The sequence below is a fragment of the Cervus elaphus genome, chromosome 14 (assembly GCF_910594005.1).
Source record: "Cervus elaphus chromosome 14, mCerEla1.1, whole genome shotgun sequence".
NCBI lineage: Eukaryota > Metazoa > Chordata > Mammalia > Artiodactyla > Cervidae > Cervus > Cervus elaphus.
In genome coordinates, this window is record NC_057828.1 from 69,299,189 (window position 1) to 69,321,827 (window position 22,639).

General features: G+C 38.0%; 1 protein-coding gene across 1 annotated transcript in view; it reads left to right on the forward strand.

Moving 5' to 3' along the window:
- PLA2G4A (phospholipase A2 group IVA) overlaps positions 1 to 22,639 on the forward strand; it is a 161,404-nt gene that overhangs the window by 131,540 nt on the left and 7,225 nt on the right. The window contains exons 14-17 of the mRNA XM_043923575.1: positions 1,186 to 1,428; positions 8,389 to 8,573; positions 19,209 to 19,404; positions 21,157 to 21,314. Coding sequence (XP_043779510.1) covers positions 1,186 to 1,428; positions 8,389 to 8,573; positions 19,209 to 19,404; positions 21,157 to 21,314 — 782 coding nt within the window. The remainder of the gene's footprint in view (positions 1 to 1,185; positions 1,429 to 8,388; positions 8,574 to 19,208; positions 19,405 to 21,156; positions 21,315 to 22,639) is intronic.

Consider the following 22,639-nt stretch of genomic DNA (forward strand, 5'->3'; position numbering starts at 1 on the left):
GCTGCTGCTACAACTACTTCTACTACCGACTAGTGTTTACTGAGAATTTAATGTAGGCCAGGCACCTTTCTAAGAAATTTGCATGAATGCATTAACTTAGTTTATCCTCATAACAACCCAATGAGGTTTACTGATGAGGAAATGAATACTGAAAAGGGTCAATTAGCTAGTAAACAGTGGAGAGAGGATTGGAATCTGGGCAGTCTGATTCTGGAACCAGTGCTCTAAAATAATGACACAATGTGGCTTCCCAGTAGTAGTGACGAGTGCATCGATTTTAAGGAAAAAGTCATTGAAAACTGCTTCTTTTGGAGGATTGTCGAATTTTAAGCCATTTTAAAACATAAACTTAAATTACAGACTTTTAAGCCCCAAACTTTATAAGCAAGAATGCAATGACATTTCAGAAGGTGTTTATAGAGAAGCAAATATATGTTGAATCCTTCAACTGGCTGCTGTCAGTTTGCATGATTTCTGGATGTTTATTAAACCTGACAGGGAAGGAAACTTGGGAAAGGAAGGGGATTAGCTACTATGGATATTCCCTCTTATGCATAGCCATAGCCAAGAAAAGGAAGAAAAGAATTGGGGAAAGGGAAAAAAAATGGAAAATAGAAGTTTCTCTGGAAATCAAAGAATAAGCCAAGTAACACCGTCAAGAATATAGCCTTTAGACTTTCTATAGGTAAAGGGTAGGAAGAAAGAAACATGAAGTTGCTCAGTTGTGTCCGACTCTTTGCGACCCCATAGATTGTAGCCTACTAGGCTTCTCCATCCATGGGATTTTCCAGGCAAGAGTACTGGAGTGGGCTGCCATTTCCTTCTCCAGAGGATCTTCCCGACCCAGGGGTCAACCTGGGTCTCCCGCATTGTAGGCAGATGCTTTTACTGTCTGAGCTACCAGGGAAGTCAGTAAAGGTAAGAACAATTTAAGAACAAAAATGATTAACTGAAATATTGACTGTATTAATTTACATGAATAAACATGTGTTGAATCAAAAACTGGAGGGATTTCCTTGGCAGTTCAGTGGTTAAGACTCTGTGCTTTCACTGCAGGGGGCATGGGTTCAATCCCTGGTCAGGGAACTGAGAGCCTGCATTCCCCTAATGTTAACACTCCATAGACCAAATATCTTTTTTCATTTTTATGGATTTTGGACAATGTACAATGATCTTTTTCCTTAGGCACTGAAAATGAAGAAGCAGAAAGGGACTATCAAAATGATAATCAAGCAAGTTGGGTCCAACGTATGCTCATGGCCTTGGTGAGTGACTCAGCTTTGTTCAATACCAGAGAAGGACGTGCCGGGAAGGTGCACAACTTCATGCTGGGCTTGAATCTCAATACATCCTATCCGATGTCTCCTTTGAGAGACTTTACCATGCAAGAGTCCCTGGATGAAGATGAATTGGATACCGCTGTGGCCGGTAGGTAACAAAGTGTAACCCACGGAGGCTAATTCAAGAGATTGTTCTTCCTTCTCTGGGGAGGAGCATTTTAATTATTGTTACTAGTAACTCATTTATAATCCAATTTTAAAACATACATTTAATGGGGGGAGGGAATTCCCTGGTGGCTCAGATGGTAAGGAGTTTGCCTGCAATGTGGGAGACCTGGGTTCGATCCCTGGATCCAGATGAGCCACTGGAGAAGGAAATGGCAACCCACTCCAGTATTCTTCCCTGGAGAATCCCATGGATGAAGGAGCCTGGCAGGCTACAGTCCATGGGGTCGCAAAGAGTCAGACACGACGGAGCGACTTCACTTTCTTTTCTTTTTAATGGGGGAAAGACTATGAATTATTGGTTTTTTGGAAGAAAAAATACACTGGACAGGAAACGGCATCGTCGTGTCAGCATAAACAATTTTCATTGGAATATTGAGAGGGACTTTGCTTCCCTGTGTTGGTCAAGGCTCACTCACTGGAAACAGGAAACCCTCTCACTTGTTTAAGCGATAGGGGTTTAAAGAATGGAATTGGGTGCTTACAAAACTGTTCTGAGGCGTGGAGGAGCAAGCTCCAGGCTAAGCATCTAGGAATGATTCCAAAAAAACTTCAGAATCACCCCCATAAACGCCCCCACAACAGTGCTTGGCAATAGAAATAGCACAAACGCAGTCTCTGTCTCGTTTCCTCCTTCAAATCTCATGTGGGTGTTTCTCCTTGGCGAAGGAAGGAAGTCTCAGCAGACCCAGAGCTGCGCGGGAATCTTCTGTGTGAAGAGCAGTAATGCCTGCCCTCTAGGGGCAGAGTCAGCTGGGTTTACCTATTTGCAGCGTCCCTCCAGCTACTGAATTTTTAAAAATTTATTTTTAATTGGAAGATAATTGCTTTACAATATTGTGTTAGTTCCTGCCGAACTGTCAACATGAATCAGCCATAGGTATACATGTGTCCCCTCTCTCTTGGACCTTCCTCCCACCCCCACCACATCTCACCCCTCTAGCTTGTCACAGAGCGCCAGGTTTGAGTCCCCTGCTTCATACATCAAACTCCCACTGGCTGTCTATTTTACATATGGTAATGTGTATGTTTCAGTGTTAACTCCTTCCATTCGTCCCTCTCTCTCCTCCCACGGTTCTCTCTGCCTCTCCATTGCTGCCCTGCAAATAGGCTCATCAGTACTGTCTTTCTGGACCCCATGGAGTTCCTGTTATAAAGAGTGAAGTGAAGTCAGAAAGAGAAAAAGAAATATCATATATTAACAAGCTATTGAATTTGTCCCTCCAGTTCTCCGAAAGATTAGGTAACTTTCTTAAGGCCCCTTAAGGATCTCATTAAGAACCCACTCACTTTCAGGATTGTCAGTTAGCCAAACTAAAGAATACTTCCCTCGATTCTTCATTTCCATGGGTATTCCAAATTAAAAGGTAAATTTGCCTTGGTGACTAATCACTACATAATCATCTTTCTTATAATGCTCCTGTCATCGTAAACTTTTTCTACTTCATCATGTCATCTTGTTTCCCTTAACTGCCCAAATGTCATTTTTCAATCATTACTGCCTAAGAACATTGACAGGAGGCTAAGAAAATGTAAATGGAAAATTTTCCAAAAAACTTTCTGCTACTCTTTGTTGAAGGATTCTATCTATATTTGTCAAAATTAGGACATGGCTTTAGATCTTTTTGTTTAGGTAATGCTGTTTGTTTGTTGCTTGAGTTTAAGGGAAATTGCAGAAGCAAAATTTACCCCTGTTTTTAAACAAGAGAAGTGGAAACTCAATATATTTTGCATTATGTTTGTGACATCAAAGTCTAGGATATGAGATATATCTGATTATAAACCTGCCATGCAAATCCTTTCATATGAACTATAATAAAAGTCTATGAATATTTGTGATAAAGTCAGTGTCTCTTTTTAAATTCATCCAAAATAAAAACCCTTGACCGTACAATGATGTTATTTGTGTGTGTGTTACTTATGATTTTACTTATTGCTATTGCAATACCAGTTAAAATGCATCTTCTTTAGAAACTTCGGCTTTATAGATGAGTGATGATAGGCTTAAAAAAAAAAAAAAAAAACAACTTAGCCGCACAGAGCATTTAGAACCAGAAAGAATCATTAGTATTTTACTCCATAGAAAAGGAAGGTCCAAGGAGACAGCATCATGTTTGCCTAGAATTGCTCAACTGAACTGGAATTGGGACACTTGAATAGGCCTCTTGACATTGCTCAGAAGCCTTTCCCTTCTGCTCACTCCCTTCCTCATAGCCTTTGGTTTTATTAGTCATTGTCTTGCTGATGTAAAAATGGAAGTTTCCTTGTGTGTACTTATTACATCTGTTTTATGTTACTACTTTGATCTTTCTGTGGTTTACACAGCACGGGCTCTGCACTCAACATTTTAACAACTTCCTGGTGATTTCACAGTAGATTTGGAAGTGTTAGGGTTGCTAAGTAAAGCACAGTGCTCAGTTAAATTTGAATTTCAATTCGTATATATATATATATATATAGAGAGAGAGAGAGAGAGAAAGAATATAAGTACACTCCTTTGTAACATTTGGGACATTCTCGTATAAAAATCATTTGCTATTTATCTGAAATTCAAATCTGACATCCTACATTTTTATTAGATTAATTTGGTACCCTTAGGAAGTGTGCCTCTTATTTCAGATTGTTCTTCATTTTCATCTTTCTTCTTTTCATCCTAAAATATGATAATGCATATTTTAATACTGCAATTAAAATATGATATTAAATAGACTAAATATTTCTTTTGTTGGGAAATTTTGATTTGTTCTAACCTAAACTTATTAAAGTGTTAGTCGCTCAGTTGTGTCTGACTCTGCAGCTTCAGGGACTGTAGTCCATGGAATTCTCCAGGCAAGAATACTGGAGTGGGTAACCATCCCTTTCTCTAGGATGTCTTCCTGACCGAGGGATCAAACCTGGGTCTCTTGCATGGCAGGCAGATTCTTCACTGTCTGAGCCACCAGGGAAGCCCAAAATTATTTTAAAGTAATGAACTTTGGAAGGAACTTTAAATATTGTCAGTGAATATCTCATCAAATTATACTTGTTATTTTGTATTTAGCTGATTGAAAAAATGTGTGCAGAATGTTGACTAGTCAAAAATCTAGTCAGATGAGTGACAAGTTCATTCAAATTTATTGTTTATAAACCAACATTATTAAAAATGACTACATTTTAGACTAAATGTACTAAATTGATTAGTACTTTTTCAGATAAAACTTTTACCAAGATCGACTCCATTTATCTCCTTCTGGTTATTTCCAGGGTTATTTCCAAGTTTTAGAATGATTGTGTGTTTGGAATGAAAAGTTAAAAGGTTTAGCATAAATGGTAGTCAAATTGGTTCATAAAGTCTTCATTAAAAGTTTTATTTATCATATAGTTAAAACACCACAATTTAATTAAAACACTAAGGTTATTCCTCTTTTATCTTATATTTAGAGTTTTTTGTATTATCTATATAGTATATTGGGAAAATGCACGTTTACTTTACTATTTTAACAGATTAAAATTTGAGCATCTTGAAACAATCAACCTAAAATGAGAAAAAGTTAGTGTGCTATTTTTTGTGCTTATTACTTCACCTTGCAGTCCCTCTTTTGAAAACAAGAGAAATCAGATGATAAAATCCCCTTCATTTGTTTACTTCAAAATAGTTGTATACCTGTGGAAACTAATTTTGGATAAGCTGATCATTAGTTACGTGACTTCTTTCCTGTTTACTTTTGTGTTTGTTATCTTCTGCAACACACGCCATCTGGAATAAGAAATCAAGACATGAGTTCATCTAGGGACGAGTCCAAAACACAAACATCCAAATATTTGTGCATTATAAATGGAATCTGTTGATGTATTTGTAAAATGACCATGATAAAATTTTCATAGCAGAATCGCTTTAAGGAAATGGTTCATAGTTATAAAGCAGAGCATGTTTCCATACCCATCAAAGAATCTGATTCACTCATCCACAGGTTTGGAAACCATGTATGCTTTCATTTATGGGATGATGTTCTTTCATAGTGGCACTTATCAAACTTTCTATAGCATTTTAGTGGGTGGTAATAAATAGGGATCAAGTTCAAATAAGTTTGGTAAAACTAACAACTCCATCTCCCTCTTCACAATGCAATGGGATGCTCCAATGAATTTGAGAAGTCCTACTTAAAGGCTGCTCAAGTATAGTACTTTAAAAGCAGACTGGCTGTATTTGAATCCCATTTGTGTCATTTGTTAGTTGGACAGTCCTGTGCCATTACTTAGCATAACCTCAGTAAACAATAAGAGAGAAGTGGAGTGAAACTAAAAACCAGCACCCTGCTCCCGGTGAACCTGTAGGTTAGTGAGTATGCAACAGTCCTTACTGTTTACCCCAAAGGTTGACTTTAAAATAGAAGTAGTTGTTAACTGTCTTATAGAGTTATCATCAGGATTAAGTAGCATCCCCTCTAAAAAGTGCTGTTAGTCAAAGGCATAGTAAGGAAAATAGGGCACGCACGTTATAATTTGCTGTTGCTTTAAGTTGATGAATCTTGTATTTCTCAAACCTATTTAATCATGCAACTCATTTTTTTACATAGACTATCTGGTAATATCTTGCAAAACTGTATTTTTTATAACACAGTTAAGAAACATTGTTTCCTGTCAGTTTAGGTGGATAGTTGGAATCGTGGTGGTTAGCCACATGGCAGAGCTGTGAGTCGGTCTACATCAAGATTTTCCTCTCAGATGTAACCTTGGATTTAAAAGAGGGCAAAAGAGACTGTCAGTTTCATGATGAGAGGGAGCAAATCAAGTAAATTAAGAGAGAAAGAGTCTGTTACTGGTTAGTCTTTTAGCTGAAATTTAAAGCATCAGTTTATGAAACCAAAAAATTTATTTGTGAATTATCATTGTAGTTTTTTTATTAGGAAAAATCACTGCATTGTAAATAAATATTCCCATTAATGTTTTTAATTTTTTATGCTCTTTGTGAAATATGCATATCAATGTGGTTTTCGTGACTGATAGATGCGTATGTAGATTACCTCTGTGCATTGCAGTTATTGTGTTTTTAAATTACCCATTTCAAAATTCCTTAGTCTTATGGCTGTGCCACTCACTTTCTGAAGTGACATTGTGGCACTGTGTATAGGCTTTAGACTTCATGGACCAGGTTTTGAATCTTGCTTCTTACTGTGTTAAACTGGACCTATTAGGGCCTCATTTCCTTATCTTTAAAATGATATAAATGATATTTCCTTTGTCTTCTGGTAAATCTTATATATGAAATTACTAATATATGGGCTTCCCAGGTGGCTCAGTGATAAAGAATCTGCCTGCAATGTAGGAGACACAGATGCAATCCCTGGCTCAAGAAGATCCCATGAAGAAGGAAATGGCAACCCACTCCAGTATTCTTGCCTGGGAAATCACATGGACAGAGGAGCCTGGAGGGCTACAGTCCATGAAGTTGCTAAGAGTCAGACACAGCTAAGCGACAGAGCACTACTACTATACAATATATTCTATACACTCAAATAAAGCTGCTTTTAGGAGGAATAAAAATACCCAAAGAAAAATTTTCCTGCTTCTTAGTAAAATATTTTAAAACTTACACAGACTCACAGTTGTTTACCTTATAAAACTGTTAAACAATAAAAATTTCAGATGGATAGATGTTAAAGTTGGGTTTGAGACTAGGGATTGAGCCCATGTCCCCTGCATTGGAAGGCAGAATCTTAACTGCTGGACTAGCAAGAAAGCCCCTGAATCTGGTCTTAAATTCTCCTTCTCAGAGAGGTCTCTCCTGACCATCTACCTGAAGCTCTTCCCTATCCTGCTGGTGTTGTGGTTGTTCAGTCACCAAGTCATATCCATGGTTTTGCAGCCCATGGCCTATAGCCCACCAGGCTCTGCAGTCCATGGGATTTCCCAGGCAAGAATACTGGAGCGGGTAGCCGTTTCCTTCTTCAGGGGATCTCCCCGGATCAGGGATCAAACCCATGTCTCCTGCACTGGCAGGTGGCTTGTTTACCATTGAGTCACCAGAGAAGCACCCCCCACCCCCCGCCGATCCTATTACCCTCTATTATTTTTTTCATTCCTTTGATCAGTGCCTGAACCATCTTTTAATATATTTGTTTACTGATTTACCAGCAGTGTGCTCTCTTGGAGCAGAGTGTGCATCTCTTGTTCAGCACTTAAGTAGTGCCTAAAGAGTAGCAGACAATGTGTGTTTGCTCAATTGACTGGACTATTCTCCTGGACTTCCATATCCTAGAGAGATGCTTGTGGGATCCTTCAGACTCTGCCACTCCCTAGTTAGGCTGCTTTAGAGATGAATTTCATCTCTATTTCATCCATTTATAGTATCCTCTATCTCACATGTCTGTTCTAAGTCTTAAACAAGATGATGCCTGAGGACGTGTTTTTAAACCAGTAAAGACCTATGTAATGGAAGTAATCCTAGGACAGGGCTCATGGTATACAACTTAAACTTACTCCCAGGGCCTGGGCCTTGCTTGCATTTTCAATGTTTTGTCCCACTTAATTCTCACAGCAGAGGTTTCCCTGGCAGTCGAGTGGTTAAGACCCAGGGGGCGCAGGTTTGATCCCTGGTCTAGGAATTAAGATCCCACATGTCTCATGACCAAAAAACCAAAACTTAAAACAGAAGCAATATTATAACAAATTCAAAAAAGATTTTTAAAATGGTCCATATAAAAAAAAAATCTTAAAGAAATTCCCCACATCACTCTTATTGATAGAATCTTTTACTCTGATATTACAGATGAAGAGTCTCCAAGGCCTGAGGGCCTAGCCATATGGAATTCTTCTCACATATTTACATAACAAATAGTTTTAAATTCTAAATAATGCTAAGTGATCATTTAATCCATTCTGTTTATTTCTTTCCTTTTTAAAGATCCTGATGAATTTGAGCAGATATATGAGCCTTTGGATGTCAAAAGCAAAAAGATTCACGTGGTGGACAGTGGCCTCACATTTAACCTTCCATACCCCTTGATCCTGAGACCTCAGAGGGGAGTTGATCTCATCATCTCCTTTGACTTTTCTGCAAGACCAAGTGACTCCAGCCCTCCGTTCAAGGTAAGGAGAATTTATATCGCATCCATTGTCTGCCACATCCTTTTGCATGTCTTGTAGCCATTTTAGTCTTCTGGACTCTGATTTCTTATCCGGTTAGCCTATTTTCTACATTTTTAGGAGTAATATTTCTAAAACACAGATGTGATTCAATCACTTTTCCACTTAACAAAGCCTTTATTTCATTTCCCAAGCTTCATTCAAGTTCGTAGTCCTGAGCAGGATAAGAACAGTGCAATATATCTGAAGTTCAGGAAGCAAATTAGGCTGAAATTTGAGAATCAGCAGGTAAAACATAAGTAAAGCCAAGTAAAGCCATGCATGGGCTTCCCTGGTAGCTCAGTTGGTAAAGAATCTGCCTGGGACACAGGAGACCCCAGTTCCATCCCTGGGTCAGGAAGATCCCCTGGAGAAGGGACAGACTACCTGCTCCAGTATTCTTGGGCTTCCTTGGTGGCTCAGCTGGTAGAGAATCCGCCTGCAATGCGGGAGACCTGGGTTCAGTCCCTGGGTTGGAAAGATCTCCTGGAGAAGGGAAAGGCTACCCACTCCAGTATTCTGGCCTGGAGAATTCCATGGACTGTAGAGTCAGACACAACTGAACGACTTTTACTCTCACTTTTCAAAGCTATGCATGGGGAATGTATACTCATGAGGAGAGAAGAGGACATGAAATAGTATCTTGATGATTCAGCAGCAGCATCTGGGGAAAAGGACAAAAACGAAGGACGTATACAGTGTTATAAAACTAACTGAAGATATTTAACAACAAGATGTCTTTGGTTAAGTGGATGAGAGCAGTTTCAATAGGGCTGAGAGGGCAGATGTCACACTGCAGTGATTTGAAGGTTAAGAGGAAGTTAAGGAAATGGAGACAATCCTATAAACCATTCCAGGGAGAAGGAAATGGACTATATCTGCAGGAGGATGTGGGGAATAGGAAAATTGCATGTGTGTGGAGGGGTGGGTTGGAAATCCTTGAGTGTGTTTAACTGTTTTGATGTCTAGGACTTGTGAATGAAGCAATGTTGTGGAAGAAGGAGAGATGACGTATACAATAGCATCACATCCCTGGGAGATTATAGGGGTGGAGAGTGGAAGGGAGATACAAAAACACCAATGGAGAGGAGTCTAGATACATCCATATTGGGACAAGAGAGAAGGAGGGTATTGTGTGTGGATTGGAGGTTAGCTGTAGGCACAGAGATGGGAAGACGGAAAAGCACTCACGCGATGACTTCTAACTCTTAGAGGAATTTGTTGTCAGCACTATCTTTTGAGTAGAGAGGAGGTAGACCAGGGCTACAAGGATAGCAAGTCTGCCTGTCTGAAGAAACAAGGAAAATTTCTAACTAGGGTCATGTGGAAAAATTGCTGGGAAGCATCTAAGTGAGACATGAATGTTGTTTGTCGCCTTGACTTCAAACTTCCTTTCAGTATAGCTCAAGTATTACTTTTCTTGACCTCCACAAGTATAGTTTTAGTACGAAAGACTTAGTAAATTCTCCTAACATAGCAAGTTTCATATTGTACTGTCTATATTTGTTTGCATACATATTGCTTCCACTCTCTGTGAACTCCTTGGAGACTAGAACATTAACTTGTGTGTGTGTGTGTGTGTGTGTGTGTGTGTGTGTGTGTGTATTTGTGTTTTGTTTTAATCATTTGACTCTAATTGCTTTATAAGTGCTAGCCCAAATAATGGTATGTAGGATATGTTTTATGGGTAAGTGAATGAAATGTTATAATAGAGATGAAGTTGCTATCTCTGTTTCATAGATTAAGAAACAGATACTCATAGAGATTAAGTGAAACATTTCACAATCTCCCAACTACGAAGAGTTGGTGATAAGGACCCAGGTCCTTGGACTTGTTTTCATTTCTATTGTACGTAATTAAAATGTTCTCAAGACCCAATAATGGTTATAATAACTCTTTAACATATATAACCTTCTTATTTTAAAAGTGCTTTCATATTTCATCTTTTTGATGTAGTTAGTAGTATTCAGAGAAGGAAACAAGGATTGATGAGACAAGAAACCTCATCACGCCAAGAAATTAAATAAGATAATGGGTGAAAGTTCTTCCCATTAAGCCATTAAGAATCTGCTTGAAATGCAGGAGACATGGGTTTACTCCCTGGGTTGGGAAGATTCCCCTGCAGTAGGAAATGGCAACCCATTCCAGTATTCTTGCTTGGAAAATCCCATGGACAGAGGAACTCGGCAGGCTGCAGTCCATGGTGGTCATAGAAGAGTCGGATATGACTAAGTGACTAAACAACAACAATGGGTGAAAAGAACATAGCCCAGGGGACTTCCCCAGGGGTCCAGTGATTAAGACTTGCCTTCTAATGCATGGGGCATGGGTTCCATCCCTGGTTGGGGAACTAAGATCCCGCATGCCTCAGGCCAAAAACCAAACATAAAACAGAAGCAATATTGTAACAAGTTCAACAAAGACTTTAAAAACCATCCACCTCAAAAAAAAAAAAATAAAATAAAATAAAATAAAAAGAACATAGCCCAGGATCTGGCTGGGGAAATAGTAGGTAAGTAATGGTCAAAGTGGACCAGGTTCCAAGGATCCAGGATGAGACTCTAACGCTCTTTTCACTTCACTAGCTACCTGGCTTTATATATACTATGTATATTCTTTTTTCTGTGCTGTGTGCAGTGGTTAGTGGTAAAACGTGGTCCTTGATGTCTAAAACATTTTAGCAGGTGGGGAGACTTCGAAACCCAAGTCATTTGGAAGGAAATTGAGAAATTTTCTTGTTAAGTAGTTATTTGGGTTTATGTAACTATGTATATTATGTAGACTTATACAACTATGTGTATTGGTCTTCCTTGGTGGCTCAGTGGTAAAGAATCCACCTGCCAATGGTTCAGGAAGAATCTAATTCAGTAAGATCCCCTGGAGAAGGAAATGGCAACCCACTCTAGTGTTCTTGCCTGGAAAATCCCATGGACAGAGGAGCCTGGTGGGCTACAGTCCATGACATCACAAAAGAGTTGGACCTGACTTAGTAATTAAACAACAACAACAACTATGTGTGTTATAGGAGATCCATTCAAAAATAGATTGGTGTGTTCTGGAGTAGATAAGGAGGGAAATAAGTGAAATAGGATGAAAATGGTACAGAAATGGCAATAAACACATCTGAGGAGTGATCTGATTAAAGTGATAAATTTTACACTCCCATTAGGAGGGCTGTAAAGAAGAATTTATGGTTGGATGATAGCAAATGGAAAATCAGTGAAGGATTTCCAGCAGACAAATGACTTCATGAAATTGGAATTTTAGAATGATTAATCTGATAACAGAAAATAGGATGAATTGGAGGATGGAGAACAAAAGGTTAAAATTAAGAGGGATTTACTGTAATGTAAGTGTAGGACAGTGAAGTATGCACCAGGAAGGGTGACTGTGAAAACCAAGAGCAGGATTTGGTGATGGATGAGCAGCAATGGGGAGGTGAGTTTCAATGCATGACTCCACTGTGATAATTTAGGAGCTCATTCTGGAGGTGGAAGAACCTGATTATTCAGTTCACCAATGGAAGTGTAAAATGTCAAAGTCATCATTTTATACATGAATCAGAGCTCCACTACCTTAATGAACTTATATTAGAAGGTTTTAGAATTTTACTTTGTACCTCTGAAAAGAGCCATTGTACTTTATTGTAGTTTTTAAACATACTTTGATTCACTATTTCTGATTAAAAAGCATAGTCATAAAAATACACCAAGTGCTTCTGCTATTCATAGACAATAGCTGCTGATATTTTGTTTTTATTTTCTTCTCTCTTCATTGCATTTGTGCATACATATGTGCATATGTGTGTGTATCAACACCAGGGTCATATATTTTTGCAATCTGCTTCTTTCTTCTTAAAGTTACATTGTAAGCATTTTCCTATGCCATTCAGTATTTTTAGAACATAATTTTAAACACAAAATTATATCTCTATATATGAATAAGCAAGAATTTATTATCAGTGCTCTGTTTTCAACTTTTAGATTATTGCTATCTTGTCAATTCTTTCTTCTAGTTGTCATCTTTGCACATGAATCTTTAATCACACTTTTTCTTATTCCCTTACTTAGATTCTTAGATATGTATATGTTAAGATTTTTAATAAGCATTTCCAGATCACTTTCCCAAAAAGCTGCACCAGTTTATATTACTATATTAGATTGTACAGGCAAATCCTTGTTTTACATGGTTTTACTGGCATGGAAAAATATTACAGCTGTTTATGCTCATAGATGTGCTTTAGAATTATTTTATCAATTCCTTACACCTTATGCTCTTCCTCCTATGTGAATATATCATTTAACTATTGGTTTGGTGTAGCATGAAGCCTATCATTCTGGAAATAGTGAACTGTATTTTCAGAGACTTAATATAAAAGAAATTGTAATATATTATATATGATACATTTTCCTCTAAAAATGGACTTCAGAAAATTCAAAGTGAGTGAAATGAAACTTTCAGTCTCACTTGGAATATTGAAAATGATTTTTTAAACTTATGAGTATTGTTATATAGATTGTCATTATAATAATATGCATTTAAATATAGATTTAAAAGATTCCTCAGATATAATTTTTAAATTAATAAAAATATTTTAAAAATACTATTCATACTAAAGTGGAATACTTATTATAGGTATACTACGTACCAAGTTACTTCAGTCATATCCGACTTTTGTGACCCCATGGACTAGGCTTCCAGACTCCTCTGTTCATGGGATTCTCCAGGCAAGAATATTGGAGTGGGTTGCCATGCCCTCTTCCAGGGATCTTCCCAACCCGAGGACTGAACTCAGGTGTCCTGTGTCTCCTCCACTGCAGGAAAATTCTTTACTCCTGAGCCATAAAAATGGAATTGTACATAGAAGTTTTTGATAGCAGGGAAGTTCCAATGCAATACCTGGATATATGCGATATGATTTTTTAAGGTGATTAAATAATGAATAATTTTCTATTTGGGTGGTTTGTCTGGTGGCTCAGTGGAATCTGCCTGTCAGTGATGGAGATGTGAGTTCAGTCCCTAGGTCGGGAAGATCCCTTGAAGAAGGAAATGGCAACTCACGGCAGTGTTCTTGCCTGGAAAATCTGATGGACAGAGGAGCCTGGTGGGCTACAGTCCATGGGGCTACAAAGAGTCAGATACAACTTAATGACTAAACAGCAATGACACCAACAAATGTTCTATTTGTGAGACTGAAATTGGATACCATTTGAAGTTAAGGAGTAGAGCATAAATCCTGAGCAAAAATTTACAGCCAGTAACTATGTTTCTTAGGCATTTCATAAATATAGTTAAATCTCAGATTTTGTCAGGGAGATATAGAATGATGGATATCATGCCTTTGATAAAAGCAACACAGTTCATATTATACCTACTTTATAACTAGCCTAGAAAGTTCATGACGTCAATGTCAGTGATAATGAAGGATTTTGTTTTTTGTAGATTAGTGGCTACACACTCTAATAATAGTCCAAATATACAGAACCTCATAACTCTAAATAGTGTTATTAATTGATTTAAGAAAAAATAATTTTGGGTTTCAATTTATCAAGTTTTTTTGTTACCATTTAATAACTTAGATATATGTGATACAAATTTAGTTTACCTGTAGGGTTCATCCAAGATAAATTTTAATAAGATTTATTCTTCATATTGGTCATAAAAATAAGACAGTACCTTCATAGTCAAGTCTGCAAAATAAGTAGGTTGAATTTAAGGTAGGGGAAAAAAGCTTTGGATGTTTTGAGGAATAAGCAAGGAATATAGGGAAGTTCAGAGTTTACCATTGTAGGTATTTTCCTTTAGCTTATAAAGTTTTATGTAGAGTAATGGATTTGGATTTTTATGCCATAAACTATGTTACTTTATATTATGCTGCCATATATTGGACATGAATCTAGCTGTTTTTCAGTGTCCTTTTAAATGCTTAGTGGCTGGAAGCCGGAACAATGAGTTCATCCTCTTAAAAATAAAAGGAAAGAAAGAAAGAAGGAGAAAAGGAGAGAAGGAAGCAATGAGGGAAGGGGGAAAGGACAAGAGAATTAAAAGGAAATTTGAAAGTAGCTAGTCTTTACAAATTATAGAAGTAATGTATCTAAGTTAACTTTATCAAGGTCAAAATTTCATTTACCCACAAAAAGGGGCTTCCTTTATTCCAAAAGAATCCATCTGCAATGCAGGAGACCTGGGTTTTTTGAACCCTGGATTGGGAAGATTTCCCGAAGAAGGGAATTGCAACCTACTCCAGTACTCTTGCCTGGAAAATCCCATTGACAGAAGAGCCCTTTGGGCTACAGTCCATGGGGTCACAAGAGTCGGACACAATTTAGTGATTAAACCACCACCACAAATAATATAAAAAAGAATCTGTGTTTTTCAACACTAACTTGATTTATTTGTTGACATTATGGCATGCTCCTTGGTTTAGAACTTCTGTATACGTTGTACTTAGATTGTTAAGTTGGGTTAAACCACCAGGGCCAAACCAGTCTGAGTGTTAGCTCTGTTGGGCATCAGTCCAACAGGGCTGATGAAGGCAAGTGCATGTTACTGAGCGAAGCCTTTATAGGCTTCCTGCTTAAGTCTGTTTTCTGGGGTTATAGCAGCAAAATTGCCACAAACAACAGAAATGTATTCATATCTCACAGTTCTGGAGACCAGAAATCAAGATCAAGGTGTCTTCAGGGCCACACTCCCTCCAAAAGCTCTACAGGAGAATTCTTCCTTGTCTTTTCCAGTTTCCAGTGGTTCCAGGCTTTCCTTGACTTGTGGCTACATCACTCCAATCTCAGCCTCCGTCTTCCTAGGGCCTCCTCTGTGTTTGTGCGTTTTCATAAGAACATTCATCACTGGATTTTATGGCCCACCCAGCTAATCCACAGTGATCTCATCTTCAGACCCTTAACTTAATTACACTTATAAAAACCGCTTCTAATGAGGTTGCATTCACAGGTCCTGGGGGGTTAGGGCAGAGACTTATCTTTGGAGGGCCACCATTCGACCCACTACACCTGTTTGGTCATGGAGGATTAGAGGCCTTGTCATGAGGAAATATACCCAACATTAATTTCTCCTTGAATATTTTTGTGAATGTATAGTAACCTCTCAGTGAAGAAGAACTAAGGAGAAATGTAAAGTACTCTGTACACTGTTAGATATAGAAAATTATTTTTGTGCCTATTGCATTGTAAAGCTCTGGGATCCTAGCCCTTTCTTTGAAAGTGAGAATGATCATAACCACAAAATAATGAATTCTAAATTGTTGTTTCTATCCATTGTATCTTACGTTAGTTCCTTCAAAAATTTTCTAGATTCTGTAAATTTATTTGCACAGTTATACTCCTCTAGCCATTCTAAAAAATAGACTTTAAAAAATGAGAAAACACATGCCCTAGGTATATAGAGAAAAAAAACTCGTTTCCTCTGGAGAAAAGCTAATTTATTATATATATACATATATAATAAATTTAAAGTATATATTTATCTACATGTATAAATAAATAAAATGGCATATATATGCCATTCACACTATAGTTCGTACATATTTTTATATTATGCAGATTGTTTTTCCTATCTTTCAAAGTGTTTTAGTACTCTTAGATGAGTATAAACATCCTACAAAGTATCTCTTTGAAGGATACTTTCAACTTTTTATCTTCACAGAAAATCATTTTAGTTAATGCTATGTAAATTTACCATGAATTTGTCTGTGGAAATCTGAGGTGTCAAGCAGTAACCGAAATGGATGGTTAGAGCTCAGTTCTGCTGTAATTTGTGGAATAGCAATTTTTTTGCTCACTGCATTCTTTTAAAATGCGCTTTTCAAACTTGTCTGTTCCACTCATAGTTGTGTCACTGTTTCTCAGCCTTTACGAACAGTGAAACGAGACAGCAGAGAGGAGACGGTTTTTCCATCCTGTAATCACTGCCTTTATAGCCATCGGGTTTTAATCCTTTCCACATCAGGCTCATATAAGGAAAGGGAAAGTTTCCATCACTTCCTGATTCCTGCATAAAATATCTATCTAAAAATAGCTTGGTCTTTTACCTCACGCAATTCCCTTTTCCTCTTTCTCCACACATTCACACGTCGTTGGTCATATCCTTGAGTCATGTTTGTAAACACTGGAGAGCCCTTTCTTTCCCTTTTCTCATGCAGTTCCACAGTGTGAACTTTTGGTTTTATTTTGATGTTGAATAATCATCAATGAATAACTGTGAACAGTGCTGGACAAGAGATAACAGGCTGAATAACTCAACTGAACAGGAAGAAAAAGGATTTAGAGATAAGGTGTCTCAAGTTTCAAACACGCAACTGTCCCTGTGTATGTATGTGATTTTCAGTGAAATATAATCACATTTAGCTTGACAGTTTATGGAACAAATGTTTTAATATAAATCTGTTTTCCCAGATTTTTATTTCTCAGTAAATGGCATTGAGAGAGTCGATCAACTTAATGTTCACGACACTCCAGAAGCATCAGGAACAGTGAAAGCTCAATGAAAAGCATTTTTTTTTCTAAATTTAAGGTGCTATTTTAAAGGAACTATTTTCTTAACTAGGTTAACACAGCTTTGCAAAGCAATTTTCATCCAATTAAAAAATAATTTATGGGGGAAAACTCACAAATAAGTAAATAGTTTTCTTAAATATAAATTACTGAGTTTATAAAAATACATGATCTTGCTTAATCCTCACAGCAAAGCTCGGGAAGATAGTAGTATCAACTTTATTTTACAGCTCATTTATTTACAAATGAGTTGCTGAGAAATAAGAACAGCTGAAATGTAGATAAACTGGGATTGTGTGTGTGTGCTCAGTCACTCAGTCGTGACCGACTCTCTGCGACGTGATGGACTGCAGCCCTCCAGGCTCTTCTGTCCATGGATTTTCCAGCAAGAATACTGGAGTGGGTTGCCATTTCCTTCTCCAGGAGATCTCCCCAACCCAGGGATTGAACCCGGGTCTCCCGCATTGCAGGCAGACACTTTACCATCTGAGCCACCAGGAAAGTCCAAGTATTCGAGGATAGCGCCTCTCTTATGCCTGGAACATAGGTGCTCAGTCATAATGTTGAGTAAATTCATATACACTGTGAGGAAATAGTCCAGGTATGCTGCAAAATCTCATGGCAAATAAATACTTTCCTCATGGCAGTTGCCACAGTTTTAAACCTAAAGGGTTGTTTGACTACTGTCCCTCATCCACCAGGCTACATACACCTTGTAAGAACAAGAGTGTTACTCACCGTTATGTCCCCACTTCCTAGCATAGAGCTTAGATTGACGACTAATGATTATCACTGAAGGAATCAATGTGATGACAAGAGTAGTTTAAAAAAAAAACTTAAGATGGTAGTGATCATTTCTCTAAAACTTCTGCTCTCAGGGATTCCCTAATACTGTTGCTCTCTCTCTCTTCCTGCTTCTTTTCTTTCTTCACTTTTCCCCCTTCCAAATCTTTTCCTCTCTTTACTGACTTTTATTTGGCCAACATGCATAGAGAAAGGAATACGTGTCAGGCATGCTACTAACTGCTGCACTCATGTTAATTGATTTAATTCTAATAGCAGTCTTATGAGATATGTATTATTACCATCTTTATTTTATATTTGAGGGTGTTGGGGGCAGCGGCCTCAGGGAACATACCCAAGGTCCCAGCGCGTGCACTTTAACTCAGGCAGTCAGGCCCCAGAGTCTGTGCTTTCCCCGCTGCCGCGGTCTGTTTTTTACTTGTCGCCTGTGCCTTTAAGCTGCATTTCAATAGAAATAAGCTCTATTCACTGCACCCCTCTGTATTGATTTATGCTCTCCAGTTTGAATTAATTATATTTTTGTGCTTACCCTGTGTTAGTCATCCTTGATGTGAAAACAAACCTAAAACCTCAGTAGTCAACAGCAAACATGTACTTCTTGGTCATGTTACATGTCAACAGAACAGCTTCTTTTCATAAAAAGAAGCAAGAAAAAAGAAGCTAATTCAGAGCAGCTCAAATGATTTTGCATTCATAAGATGTATTCATTTTTAATCAGTTTTGTGGAGAATATGCAGGTTAAAATTCAGTAACAGAGTGCTCCTCATTCTGCCTCAACAGATTTTTTTAACTTTGAAGGGTTAAAAAACATTCACGTGGCTTGTAAATGCCCAGAACCCATTGTTGTTGTTGTTTAGTCGCTCAGTTGTGTCCAACTCTTGCGATTCATGGGATTTCGAGGCAGGAATACTGGAGTGAGTGGCCACTTCTTACTCCGGCTTTCTTCCCTGAGCCTCCTTTTTGCAGGCAGAGTCTTTACCACTGAGCCACCGGGAGAGCCTGCCCAGAATCTCTGGCAATTGCCTCAGTGTAATTTCAGTCAGCTCAGTTCATTCATAGTATTCCCAATGCCTCCTATGGAACTAGCCTTATATAAAGAACTAAAAAAAATGATCGTGAGTTTGTTTATGGGGTAATTTTGTATTTTTTGAGATTGATAAGTTTCTTAAGAACAGGATTGTTACTCATCTCTAGCAAGAAGCATACTAACACATCGTAGGTAGCTAATGAATAGTGAATGATGAGCAGAGCAGCTGAACACATGATCTTTCCCTCTCTTCCATAGGAACTTCTACTTGCAGAAAAGTGGGCTAAAATGAACAAGCTCCCCTTTCCAAAGATTGATCCTTATGTGTTTGATCGAGAAGGACTGAAGGAATGCTATGTTTTTAAACCCAAGAATCCTGATGTCGAGAAAGATTGCCCGACTATCATTCACTTTGTTCTGGCCAACATCAGCTTCAGAAAGTACAAGGCTCCAGGTACATCGGGAGTTACAGTCTGTAAGGCAGAAAGCTGATAAAGCGTAAGAATGACATTCAGGCAGTTCATTCTGGCACTGCCATACCAGCTGTTACAACATTGAACACTTCCTTCACCTTGGTAAATGGCCGCCGTCCTGAGACCCCAAGCACTCCCCCTCTTTCTCACCAGAGTCTCCTGAGTTCCTCACAATCCGGAAACCGAAGGGTGATTAACTAGCTCAATAAAGCCTCTGGGGCTTTACTCTGTAATCTCAGGTTATATTTGTTATGATGGATTGGTGCCCTTGTCATAGGCATTATTAAATATTTTGATTGCTACCTTCGTAAGGAAGGCCTTGTTTCAGAACAAATTGTGCAAAAAATTGTGGGAATGTTAACTGACCGTAAAAATTCATGAAATCTAGCAGTATAATATGGATAATAATTTCAGGTCACCATGTTACATTCCTTTAGAAAGAGAGAATCAAGTTCAAGTCACCGGCATTTTGTTTTGCCACAGCCAAAGGAGTCTATGGACTCTTCTATATCCTGGAAGATACTGATTAACAGAAGGAGAGCTAGAGATTGACCGGCAAGATACTAAATGCCTCAAAGTTATATTATTTTCAGACCAGAAAATGTAGCTGTTAAAGAAAAGATGAAAAAATAGTCATGGAAGATTTGAGACTATGGGGAGGAAAGTGATCTTTTTCTAGATAGTGGATGAAGTCAGAGAAAAGGTCAATAGAGGTGGAGGTTCTCCTGAGTCATATTTGAACACAAAAGAAGGAAGAATTAGCTGGAATTTTTAGTTATTGAACAGTGAAATACCTAAAGCATAGACAATTTTGAATTTTCTATCACTATTAGTTCTCAAAAACAGGTTGTGGAGGGGATTCTTGTGACATAAGGACAGTTAATTAATGTCTGGGTTTGGGTTCGACCAGAAGCAAATTCCAAGCAAAGGGTTCAAGTGCAAATAATTTATTTGGGTGAAGTTGGAAACCTTAGTAAGAGAGCTGAGAACTGCTAAAAGGAAGAAAGGCAGACAACAGAAGATGTGTTAGTAAGCCTGCTACCACAAGCAGAACCTGATCCTACTGGGAAACTCCAGGAAATGAAATGAAATCTATAGTTAGATCATGCTTTCCACTTACACGGCAGGTGGCAAGGGAACCAAGGAATTTATATAGAATACCATAGAGTCTTTGGTTGACTGCTTCCTGGGACAGAGTATTATTGACTGGAACTTCCAGCCTGCTGCTAATGAGCAAAACAGCCTTGAGCAGATACAGGGAGGGGTAGAAAGCCTTCAGGGCTTCCCAGGTGGCTCAGTGGTAAAGAGTCCACCTACCAAGCCGGAGACACAGGTTTGATCCCTGAGTTGGGAAGATCCCCTGGAGAAGGAAATGGTAACCCACTCCAGTATGCTTGCCTGGGAAATCCCATGGACAGAGGCACCTGGTGGGCCGCAGTCTGTGGGGCTGCAAAAGAGTCAGACACGACTTTGGAACTGAACAGGAGCAGCGGAAAGCCCTTAGGCACACAGATGCAGGTACTGGTGATTGGAAGGTGCCCAGTCAGAGTACACAGAAATGGTCAAGTCCAGGGTATGTGAGCAGAGGCCTCAGAGTGTGAACTAAGGATCGTATGATTCCTGAAGGGGCTCCCAGGCTGTGTTTATGGCTCTTTGTTTGTTTTATGCCCTGGACTTTAGAGATACTTTGTGGTTTTTGAAATAACATCATTTGAAACTCTTCTTATATTTAGGTGTTCCAAGAGAAACTAACGAAGAGAAAGAAATAGCTGATTTTGATATTTTTGATGACCCTGAATCACCATTTTCAACCTTCAACTTTCAATACCCAAATCAAGCATTTAAAAGGCTGCATGATCTCATGTACTTCAATACCCTGAACAACATTGATGTAAGTATCTCCTATGATCATTGACAATGTCAAATATTTCCATATCACACGAACATAGCAATACCTCATTTTAATTCATTAAAAATAACTTTTATGAATGATACCACCCCAAAATGTACCATTTTAATTTCTGTGAATTCTAGTAATCTCCAGAAGAACCCCATAAAATTCACAAATAAGGAACCCAGTACCTCCAAATTGGCAGAGCCCACATTTTATGCTATTGTTTGAAGGATTAGTTAATCCTCAGCTTCTTTCCCGAGGTATCTAGTAGGTTTATCATATGATAAAGTAAACTGTAAGTGGGAAGAAAAGTGATACAATGGAAATATGAGTAGAGAAGTGAGTGTTACCAGAAGTGTGATTAATCTGCAAAAATAGCATGAATTTTAATGAACAGACTCATGCTTTTAAATGTCTTTTTGTTTTTGTGGATCTTGGAAATGTCCCCTGAAGTAGCAGTCTCTCCAAGTTTAGCCCTCGAGATATCAAGTGTGCCTTGCTTTAGAAACATTAAAACAAGTCTTTCTCTTCAGTGTTATTCCTATCACGAGTATATCTGCTGCTAGGATTCTGTATCTGTGTAAAATTCTTTAGCTGCTAACTCACCATTTAGGACCACTGTTGTGTAATTGGAGTCATGTTGGCTTGTGGTTCCACATCACAGTGTCTGACAAATGATGATCAGTGGTAAAAGTCCAAGTTCATGAGTCTACTTGGATTTTGTACATTAGAAAAAAACATAAAAGAAAAAGAAAGAAAAATTAAATGAAGAGGAAAAGGCATCACACCCGATTTGCCAGTCCTTTTGGAGATTGTATGAATGGAGTAAAAGAACATACCATGTGTGAATGAGTCTTCTGTGCATATGAGATTACATTAGATTTTTGTAATCTTACTAGAATTCTGGCAACATTTAGTTTGCTTGTTTGTTTAGTTTGGTCTGAAACTAGTAATTATCGATTGTGTACAGTTGTAACAGTTATGCCATAATTTATTTATTAATCAATATCTTTAATTTTTTTAAACATATGAAAATTTCCCCAATAACCGTCAGTTTCTGCAGCTCCAAAGTGTTTCTTGTTAGTGTTCATTTGTGAATAATATGGGGCAGTTCAAGTAAAACATGAGTAGCAACATTTATAGTACATATCATTTTCTAAGTAGATTTATTCCTTTTCTTTTACCTTATTATTCAGTGAAAATCTGAAATCTGTATGCTACGTTGTTTCTGTGGTGATGGTGAAAATTTAAAGAACATTAAAAGAAAATCAACATTTTAATCTACGATTTTAGGGAGCAAACAGATATTCTCAGAATAGAGT